Source organism: Pomacea canaliculata, linkage group LG4 (assembly GCF_003073045.1).
Source record: "Pomacea canaliculata isolate SZHN2017 linkage group LG4, ASM307304v1, whole genome shotgun sequence".
Taxonomy (NCBI): Eukaryota; Metazoa; Mollusca; class Gastropoda; order Architaenioglossa; family Ampullariidae; genus Pomacea; species Pomacea canaliculata.
The window spans coordinates 11,514,149-11,524,984 of NC_037593.1; the positions used below are offsets into that span (position 1 = coordinate 11,514,149).

The 10,836-nt window shown below is 40.1% G+C and overlaps 1 protein-coding gene and 1 non-coding gene across 4 annotated transcripts; both read right to left on the reverse strand.

The window, feature by feature from the left end:
• Window positions 1-63: 63 nt before the first annotated feature.
• Window positions 64-9,019, reverse strand: LOC112562128 (sialin-like). 3 transcript variants are annotated; one of them, XM_025235171.1, is made up of 13 exons: window positions 8,697-8,844; window positions 7,240-7,307; window positions 6,827-6,932; window positions 5,780-5,982; window positions 5,202-5,435; window positions 4,906-4,993; window positions 4,554-4,649; window positions 3,590-3,711; window positions 3,202-3,354; window positions 2,938-3,070; window positions 2,270-2,425; window positions 2,011-2,096; window positions 64-1,356 (listed from the first exon to the last, which is right to left on the reverse strand). In XM_025235171.1, exons 3-13 carry the CDS (start codon window positions 6,915-6,917, stop codon window positions 1,129-1,131), a joined length of 1,590 nt encoding a protein of 529 aa, XP_025090956.1. In that variant the 5' UTR covers window positions 6,918-6,932; window positions 7,240-7,307; window positions 8,697-8,844; the 3' UTR covers window positions 64-1,128. The 3 variants fall into 3 exon arrangements, with proteins under 3 accessions (XP_025090956.1, XP_025090955.1, XP_025090957.1); XM_025235170.1 differs by lacking the exon at window positions 8,697-8,844 and adding an exon at window positions 7,623-7,808; XM_025235172.1 differs by lacking the exons at window positions 7,240-7,307; window positions 8,697-8,844 and adding an exon at window positions 8,853-9,019 and having other exon boundaries at window positions 6,827-6,931.
• Window positions 9,020-9,879: 860 nt separating this feature from the next.
• Window positions 9,880-9,998, reverse strand: LOC112563384. Its single transcript, XR_003099018.1, has one exon. It is a non-coding gene; the product is annotated as a 5S ribosomal RNA (ribosomal RNA).
• Between the last annotated feature and the right edge of the window lie 838 nt (window positions 9,999-10,836).

The window sequence follows — 10,836 nt, forward strand, 5'->3', positions numbered from 1 at the left end:
TGGAGAAATCGTGAAGTTAAAATAGAGAACATAACAAGGGAAAAAGTGTCAAGGCAGATGTCAAACTTTGATTGCAGTTTATTATCCTTCTGGACCCCTGACCTTAAGAGAGTAAACAACCTGGTACTTTCGAAGTATTAAACGTTTTGATCAAAAATACATGTGCAGCCATTTGGAAGTGTTGACCTTGTTATTATACTTATCTAACTGCATACAAGCAATATGTCTTAAATCGTCTTTTCTACTGCGTTCAGTCGGTCAATGAAAGAGTCAATCTGGTCACACTTTGCTTAACGATGAGTTCTGTTGTTTGTGTTATCCACAATGCGTAACGGTAGTTCAAAACAATAACGAAAAGCTTACAAGAAATATCATTACATCAGCCACAAGTTTATTTCGTAGCTATCACAAAGACATTGTTGGTACAGCAGCTTTCATGTTGTAACTGAAGATGAAATAATAGCCTGGTTTTCTGCTTGACAAGACCAGCGAACGAGAAAGCAAAATCAAGCCCCTGTCACGTGACAAAGAGGACGTCCTTCACTGCTGCTTCCTTCCTCGCTCATTTCTGCCTCACATTCTCTACTCCATCTCTAAGAGAAACTGCATCTGGTACTTTGCTATTAGTTCCGTTTTTCTCTACTCACTAATACAAGAAACGTGAGTGAGTCTTTGGCACATGAAATCACAGGCTATGCTGAGCTAGAAACAAATATAAACAACTACCATTGTGTACTACAGACTAAGACACTTGTTCTAATGTGCTCCACATTACCTCGTAAAGTCTCGTCTAGACCCACTTACCCGTCCTTGAGAAACTATGGCAACGGCACATAAAATTGTAAACACATACTGATAGTTATTACTGTAGTGTTCTATCCAATACTGTATACATATATAAATATATATGGACGCAGCATGCATTAAGCTACATCTATGTATATTAAATGTATGTTTGTTTTCGACTTTCATGCCACCACCAGTAACTCAACAGTGATATTGAGATGTTCTTCTACAAAGAATCCGTTGACATGCTGCAAACTGAGCGATGGCTTGTTTTTGTTGTATTTTGTACTGTTTCTGACAGAACTGTCCTCTGAATGGCGGAGAAGATTCGAGACAACTGAGCTACAGACGAGTGCTCTTCTCATGTGACGTCACTGTCTTCTCCTCTGACGTAACATGCTTCTCATCTAATTCCACTTCCTTCTCTTGCGTGGCAGCAGAGGTGGCGCTGGGTGGGGCACGTGCCCACTCCTGCTCCTCCCCTTCAGCGAGCAGACAGAAGAGAAGGGCGCCGGCACCATAGACAGCCGCCGTCAGGAAGAAGAAGATGTGCCACTGCCCCGAGGTTTGCTGCAAACAAAATGCAATATATATCTATATATATATCGTAAAGGTAATCAAGACTTTTATAAATTCAAAAGAAATGTGTTATCGTGATGACAAACTGGACTTACAACAGGTTATAACGTGACGACTTACTCATAACAAACAAGCGATCCATCCCTCTCCTAGCTACACGTGGAGTAAAGTGTTTTGACGGGTACACAACACATAATAATTTCATCTTAATATCAAACAACAAAGACGTTAGTCATAACACTAAGCATGATATTTGTAAACAAAATTAAAACTTTAGTACCCACGATTTCAGCTAGACTATTTATTTTGAAGCCGATAATTTCGAAAACCATTTTGTAAATGTTCACACAAGAGTAGATTCAAACGCTTTAGTTAGGCAGCTGGTCATTAGATGTGACCTAAGGTATTTTGAAAAAAAATATTTCTTTCTTTAATCTTCAATGCAGCAGTCTATGCACCGAGCTTCCAAGCATTCTTTCAAGCAAAACAAAATATCCCAATCAACAAAAATATCACAGTCATCCATCAGCTTGTCCATTCAGCAATCTTCTGTCCGTCCATCACCACATAAAGTTATAGCTGTCCGTCCTTTCTACCTGTATGTGTTCGTCCGTCTTTCAGTTTCTCTTTAACTCTTGTTCTTACATTATTGTTTGTCAGAACCCCGACAATTTCGGGACCGAGAAATCCAGGTACGCTAGCGACTGTATTGGTGATCCCAAAGAGAATACCTGTATACACAAAAAGACAGGAGAGATGAAATATTAAATGTTGTCACTCTAATAATGGTCGCCACTTGAATGCACACACATACACGCAAGAAGACTCCGTAATTTGAAGAAAGGATAAGAAGACAAAGAAAACGCAAGTTAAATCGACAAAGTGCATCACTCCCTGTACCTACCTGCAAACCGTGGGGCTATGTCAAGATGGTTGGGGTTGTAGCCTGCAGTACTAAATCCTGAAAACCCCACAGCCAGCGTGAGCAGGATGACAGCCAGCGTGTGATTACACCCTACGAAGCACGTGCCAATCAACAGGCCCGTGGGAAGCACTGCACCTGTCATGTCATTTTACTGTCAGTTTTTGTCATGTGTACATCATAGTAAACTCAGACAAGTTATATAATATAGGAGCAGTCCAGTCTCTCTATTGAGAGAAAGAGTAAGACTGAAACAAAGGAAAATTTTTAACTCTGATGATATAGAAGGATACCTTTGAAAAGGCATTGGCATCCAGGCAAAATTTGTAAAAATAAAAATGTAAGTTTGACAGAATATCAATTAAAACAAAGAAACAATCTTCAAATACCACAAAACCGTGTTTAACTTTTCTGAATGTCTATTTAAAGCATTAACTCTGTAAAGTGTAACTTAAAAAAAAATTAATTTAAAGCATATTTGTATGACTCTTAAGAATCAAAAATGAAAAAAAAGAACGAAAAAAAAAATTTTTGTAATTTTTTTTTTTTTAGGTTTTCGAACAATGATTGGCGGAGGAAACGAGGTGTGAGAAAAATACTTACTGATAGGTCTGGAATAAAAAAAAGTCTTGTCTTAATCGTTGACTTACCTAAAGAGAAGAAGATCTTACGGGTGGTTGCTGTAGTCAGGTAGCCATTACCGCGAAGGTAGTCGGCTAAGTATCCAGCAATGATCTGAGTCACCCACAGCATCAGGTATGGCACGGCCGACAAGAAACCTTCCTGTAAAACACAATCTGTCCCATTACTCGGCAGCAGTCCCTACCATGTTCTTATGTTGTAATAATTCCTTTTAACAATCTATTTGCAGAAAATGTCGTTCGCTCTGACAGGTACATGCACGTGAAACTCACTTCTTTAACGTCGTAATGAAGGATCTTCTTCAAGTAGGTGGGCAGACAGGTCAGCATGCTGTAGGCGCCCCAGTTGAAAGCAAAGTGCCCTGCTGCTGTTCCCCATAAAGCCTTGCAGGTGAAGATGCTCTTCCATGGAATGTTTACTGTTTCCTATGTTGCAGATTGAAAAATAGTTAATTAGCCTAGTGTGACAGGTCAAGGATCCTGCACGTTTCTGTGTTTATGCTTACAGGACAATCTCACCTGTACAGGTAACAATGTTATATGAACATTTCAGTTACTGTACAGGACAGAGAAGTCGGATAAAATGCTCAAACACACATAAACAACAAAACAAAAATACAATTCTAGTCCTTCCATATGTCGTTCACACAGACCATCTTACCGCCTTGGCGCCCAGGTTGCTTTCAATGTAGCGCCGTTCTTTATCCGAGATGCGGGGATGTGTGGCTGGTGTCTCGCTGATCAAAAACATCCATCCTATAAACCACAGACAGCCCAGGGCACCTGGCACAGCAATAACACGTGGTTTCTAGACTGTTGAAACCTATATCTGTTGCCATCAAACTGATTTAACGACATAACGGACAAAGAAGACACACGGGAGGACTTATCCTTCATGGAATGAAATTATCGTTTTCTTTTTTCCACTAAAATGTTATATTCAAATGTTTTCGAACAGTAATCTGTGACAAGTGATTATTGCGTTCAACTTTGGTACAATGTGACGACTATGAGGACTTCCAGGCTTGTAGCTGGAAAACCTTCCCTGCCTTACACGCCAACTGTCCGCCGGCAATCACATACAATTTATTAGGGGAGGTAATGACGACAAAAGGAGCACACCATGCACCACCTTTCCCATGCTATGCCAAAGACACTTATGTAGCTATGGAGTTATTTCCCATTTCTAAATTCTCATTTTCTGAAAGGCATTACAAGTTTAACAGCAATCGGAAAATATTAATGATTATTATTATTTTAGTTGAAAAGTTTGATGTACAACGTACTACGTATTTATGTTTGTCATGTTCATGGGTTAGTGTCGGATTATAATCCTCACTTGTGATAAAGCACTGTACATTAGTTACACGTTAATATTTTTAGTAATAGTAGCGGTCGTACATTATATAGACAGACCGACAGACAGACGGAGATTGATAGACAGAAAACATAGTAAAGTCTACATTAGTTAATGTATTTTATTGTTTGCATCGTGGGAGCGGGGGACACTGGGTGACTTTGTATTGCCAGAAAATATGTTCTTTCGTGTGAGCAAGCCAGCCACACGTCCAACCAGTCTATCCTTCATTAATCCATGCAATAATTAGAACGAACTCACAACGTACCAAACACGTAGAAGACGGAAGGCCATCCACCAGCAAATCCGTCTTGACATAAAATGCCAGAAATCGGCAAAGCGAACACCGTGCCCAGCTGTGAACCTGTCCAACCGAGACAAGAACCACACAAAGATGTCAGCAAGACAGTAAAAACTTATTTTAGCAGTGTTTATTTTGTTGTGCAATGAATATGTTTACGCTTCCTTATTCATTTTAGCAACATTCTGTGGAAGCTTCTGACACCTTCACGCTAATTAATCTACATTTATTTATCAATTTGTTTTAATTGAGACCATCTTTTGTGAAACAGACCTATGAGGGAAAGTAGAAACATATTCTAAAACATAGGCTGGTTTACCTCCGTAGCTGAAAGCAACTGATTTGCTGCGTTCATAGACCGGCGACCACACTCCCCACATGGAGTGCATGGCAGGAAAGGTCACAGCCTGCGACATAACATCATAACCTGCTGAGGTCAAGCCTTCTAGAAAAACTCGTCGATTTGAAAATACAAATCACGTTATCGGGCCGAAGTTACTATTAACATGTTAGCTCCTGTTTGTGTCTGTAATCATAATGCGACCTTTGGGCAATGTACATTAACTCGAAGTTGCTATAACATAGAGAGAGCTGGCCACAGAATATGTCACTGACCTCCCCGATGCCCTCCAGCACGCGCACGGCCACCACGACACCAACACCAGCGCGAGCAGCCAATGGGGTCACCAAGGTTAACACGGAGGTGCACAGGAGGCCGTACCCAAACAGTCGTTTACCTCCGATTCTCCCGGCCAGCCAGCCACCCGGAATCTGCGTCACGACATACCCGTAGAAGAAGGCCCCGAGTATCAGCCCTTGCGTCTTCTCGTCCCAGTCGAACTCTCCTGTCTGTACACGAGACCGGCCGCACTGAGCTTAACACTGTCTTAGAGATTATGTAACTGAGGAATACGTTTGAGTCTTTAAATTATGACTCACATTGCACAAACTATAATTAAACGAATTCATATTATAAGTGATGATTTATCTTGTTGATGTATTTACCTTGTGTATAAAATAAGGAATTACTTAGAGAGAAACGGACACAATAATAACAAATACTTTTCTTTTCCTTTTAACTCACAATGGTTACAACATCTAAACTATTATCGTTAATTTATAGTTTGTCTCTCTGTGTTTCTATGTGTCTGTATATTTCTGTAACATTTATTTGTTTCCATCTGGACACTTACTGAGGTAGTTGAGGTCGAGTTGGTGTTGTTTGCTTTCGTCGGTTCTGGACACTCCTCAGTAACACTAGCATTCTCCTTTGTGGTAGAATTGACCATGGAAACTATGGCAACGCTCAGGTTGGCCCGCAGACAGTACACGTTGAAGAAGCCGAGGAAGGACATGAAGGTGAGTATATATCGGGCTGGTATGTAGTACCGACCTTCTGTTGACACAAACAGAAAGCTCAGCTCTGTGTCTTACCCATTGTACACAACATCCACCTGCATCAAAATAACGGCTGATCCATCTTAGCGTCTATTTTACTTTGTATCTTTTTAATCTAACATTTTATTTCATTCATTCACACCATCAGGGGCATGTAGAAGTTTTAGATGTACACAATCAACGGTTAACGCATACATAGCTTTAATAAACTTAAACAGATAAAAGATATGTAAAAGTAAATACAATTCAACACAAAATTGTGTTATATGATAACGCGTAACAACCATATTAATGTCTAAAATAGCATTAACTTTTGTACCACATTATCATGTGCTAATGGCATTACTTAGCAAAGCCATCACAAATAATATTTATAAATTGTACAAATGTTTTCAGTAAATGCTTTTCAGTAAAGCAGAAAAGATTATTAGGAAAGAAAGAGAAAATGAATGAGACCAAGTCTTGATGATTGTAAAACAAATATCAAAAGTGCATGTCCTGAAAGTAATACCATTCTCTCACAAAGTGAAACAACTTTTTGAGCAAAGCTTAGGCCTGTTAGTATTACAACAAGGTATAACCCCCAAATCTCCCACTACCGTTCTATCGTGCATTTTTTAATTTACAGACTTACTAAAGAGCAGCAGACATTTTGAAGACTCATATAACTCTGTACACACGTAGAGAATACTCGTAGGTACTTATCCACAATATAATTAATAAATTTCCAGGTTTATTTTTAACTTTATATTTCTTACTATGGCACTGGACTCAATATTTTCACAGGAAACATAATGAGGTGAATATTGTAAGAGCTTTAGGGGAGATAACTCTTACTGTACCTTCGCGACCGTTTGGTTTCTCGTCCACGTGAAGTCTGACATCCTTTGTATTGCCTTTGCTCTTTGTTTTACCGTCCTCCATCACGTGCATCTAGATGAAGATTTTCTGAAAAGACAAAACACCAGACACTTGTTGAACGTGTGTTAGAATTTGTTCCCTTGGATCACTCTTTTTAACTATATATGTAGATACACGTTTTTCTTATTGTTTTAATCTTAGAGCACAAAGAAAGAAAAAAGTACTTTTTATATTTTCTGCTGTTGTTTTTTATTTCATGTTTTAGACATATCAGTACCATGACATCACAGCCAGGCCAGCATTTACTGCCCCGATCAAAGGACAGACTTCACAAACTAAAGACGATAATCAACTCGTAAGTATTTATTTTCATTAAGAAGATCGATCTTCTTACCAATCGAATCCAAACGGCGGCTCTTGTGATCCACAAGATGAAGGTGGGTCTACCTTGCTGAACGCAAGCTGTAAGAAAAGTATCGCAATACACTTTTGCTAACAACATTGTTGTCATTAATTAATCAATAATCAGGTAGGTGGGAGAGAAAAGTAACTCATTTCTGTAACTTAAAAGTCATTTTATATCTGAGGACAGAAGCATTAAGAAATCAGGGACTGTGTGCTGTGTGTTGGTAAAACAACTCGTTGCTCAATAAACAGTATATAGGTTTCTGTCCCCATCCCCCCAAAATAAACATCTGTCTCCTTTGGAAGGAGAGGATTCAATAGATTTGAACACACCTGTTACACAAAAGGAAAAGTGAAGAGATCTGACCGTACCTGAGAGACAACATAGATGATAGTCAGACACTGTTCCGGTGTTATTCCAAAAGCGAGATCACGAAGAAGTGTGCAATGAACTCTACAAAATCTTTCTCACGACTTAATCTGAGTATCTCTCCTTCTCTCCAGCTACTACTGAGGCAGCAAGCGTGTGGAAGGAGAATACCTACAAAACACCTCGCCGGGGGAATGTGTTGACATAAGTGGTCGTCAGTCGAAAACCAGGACTAAGATAATAACAGTCCGTGAGCTCACCTTGAGGCCCTGACAGTGTTTATCTGTCACTTAACTTCTTTTACACATCTACCTTTCTCACTAGTCAACTCTTTCTTTCCCTAGTTTGTCCCCATTACTCTATTTTGTACCATATCAGTGCACAGGTTTAATAAGACAACTTGGTTTCTGATGGATACTGAAATTGCTGCTTTAGAAATGTTTAATCTCCTTGTTACCAACAGAGAAGCAATCAAACCAATCGGCGTATATTTGTCGGACTAAAAGTATGTACTGGAGATTCATGCAGGTAAATAAACCAGTTAGAAAGTTTTTATGTCTTACACTATGTCATCATCAGCCATCATTATTGATGAAAGAGTAACAAGCACAATCGTCACGTGATAGTCTGACCTTTATCAGACAGACTTGGTGTCGCATGGCGCTCTGCCGCTTATCAGACATTGGCATCCTTGAAAAATATCCTGAAATTATTGTTTTTCAGAGAATTGTCCAGCTGATGGCACTTTGCAAACGTTTTTTTTTCCTTGTATTTCACTCATAAAAGCTCACAACAAGCTCAATGTCGTTTTTTTCCAGCTCAGCTTTATGCAACTACTCGTGTCCTTGACCACCTGTGATGTCGGTACACTGGTGTTTACACTGACGATAACTGCGTGTTAACGGGATCAGCAATCAGAACGTGTCACAACTTATCGAGTATTAACAGTGGGAAAAACGATGGTCAACACCATCACAACATACAGATGTATCAAGTGTATCATGCTATGATGCCACTAAGAAACTAAACAAATGTAAACAGTAAAAGCTCAATTGTAAATTGAAAAGAAATCGTACCTTTTGTTTTGCCTTTTGTTTAAGAACACATTTTATTTCCAACTTGTGTAGGATCGGCTGAGTAAACCTTGATAAAAGAACTGATGTCGATTTGCAGGAGGAAGAAAGCCTTAGCGATGAAAGCAGCGATACTGAAAACAAGACGATGACACATACCTGGGAGAGCGACGATGTGGACAATGATGCAAGAAAATGTGGAGATAACTAAGATACTTGAGGTCTCCTGGCTGCACATTTTCTGTTGGACTCGTGTGCAAAGACACCTGATTATCATGATGGGCTGTTTATCCATAAGACAGGTGCTCTCTCTTCCCACGAGATCAATAATTAAATAAAAAAAAAAAACAGAAAGCAAGGCTCATTATCAGTTTGATAATATAAATCTCATATATTACGATTGTTGTCTTGACTAGACAAAGAGACTCTCCTCTGAAGTGACTAAAGGAAATTTACAGAACTATGTCACCCAGTTCCGAAAATAAAGGTGCATTAAAAATGTGGAGCTCTATATTCTCAACCTACCCGAGATATGCACTAGGGTCACATTTCTATTTCAGTTTCAAGTAGATACACGTATAATCGTTTGTATTAACTTCATCTGTTCTTGATGACTTCCACTTAAAATAAGATAACAAATTAAGACCGCACTTCATATAATCAATTTCCTTTAACTGTGACTTTGTGTCTGATGGCTTCGTCAGTGTAGTTACCGACATTGTCACCGTCGCTACAGATAACGCCTGTTGGAGGTTAAAAATGTCGGCCATGTAGCGATAACACTGGGCCTAGTTGAGCATCTTAGTGGGAAATATCACCGAAAGGTTTCGCAGATCAGTGGCCTTTGAAGTAGTCAATGTTTTTTGACACTGAGACAACACTTAACATACGATAACAGCACGTGCTATGAGTAGCGCGAGAAATCAGCTGCACATACTTTCACGAGAATGTCAGCAATAGAAAGGTCAAAGGTTACTTATTATCTGCCTGTGCATTGCATGTTCAAATTAGAAAACAAAATCATGTAAAGGCAAATACATTATGATATAAAAAGAAAATAATCATGTTTAAAAGATTTCATCAGATTACTAAATATTGAAGCCAGATCAATTACACACTCTCTATCTCTCTCACACAATTACACTAGTATGTTATAACACGTGTTTAAAAAAAAAGGCAAAAGATTTGCCTACAGCACCCGGTGTTCCCAGGCGGTCACCCATCCAAGTACTAACCGGGCCCGACGTTGCTTAACTTCGGTGATCGGACGAGAACCGGTGTGTTCAACGTGGTATGGCCGTAGGCGACGAAAGCAGCATTACAAAGCTTTATAAAACAGCCGCACACTCACTGACAGAGACTATAGCAGCGAAGGATCAGAATTTACAAGTATACAGGAGACAACCCCCAGAGCTCGCTCGCTCGCTCACTCACTCACTCACTCACTCACTCACTCACTCACTCACTCACTCACTCACTCACTCACTCACTCACTCACTCACTCACTCACTCACTCACTCACTCACTCACTCACTCACTCACTCACTCACTCACTCACTCACTCACTCACTCACTCACTCACTCACTCACTCACTCACTCACTCACTCACTCACTCACTCACTCACTCACTCACTCACTCACTCACTCACTCACTCACTCACTCACTCACTCACTCACTCACTCACTCACTCACTCACTCACTCACTCACTCACTCACTCACTCACTCACTCACTCACTCACTCACTCACTCACTCACTCACTCACTCACTCACTCACTCACTCACTCACTCACTCACTCACTCACTCACTCACTCACTCACTCACTCACTCACTCACTCACTCACTCACTCACTCACTCACTCACTCACTCACTCACTCACTCACTCACTCACTCACTCACTCACTCACTCACTCACTCACTCACTCACTCACTCACTCACTCACTCACTCACTCACTCACTCACTCACTCACTCACTCACTCACTCACTCACTCACTCACTCACTCACTCACTCACTCACTCACTCACTCACTCACTCACTCACTCACTCACTCACTCACTCACTCACTCACTCACTCACTCACTCACTCACTCACTCACTCACTCACTCACTCACTCACTCACTCACTCACTCACTCACT

Bases quoted from the DNA above. Each gene is read 5' to 3' on its own strand.
- LOC112562128 (XM_025235172.1), bottom strand. From the start codon at position 6,917: ATGCACGTGATGGAGGACGGTAAAACAAAGAGCAAAGGCAATACAAAG. The intron at 4,994-5,201 runs GTCAGTGACATA...GTTATGTCGCAG, and splicing joins TGCTGGAGGGCATCGGGGAG to GCTGTGACCTTTCCTGCCAT. The intron at 3,355-3,589 runs GTAAGATGGTCT...TCTGCAACATAG, and splicing joins GCAACCTGGGCGCCAAGGCG to GAAACAGTAAACATTCCATG.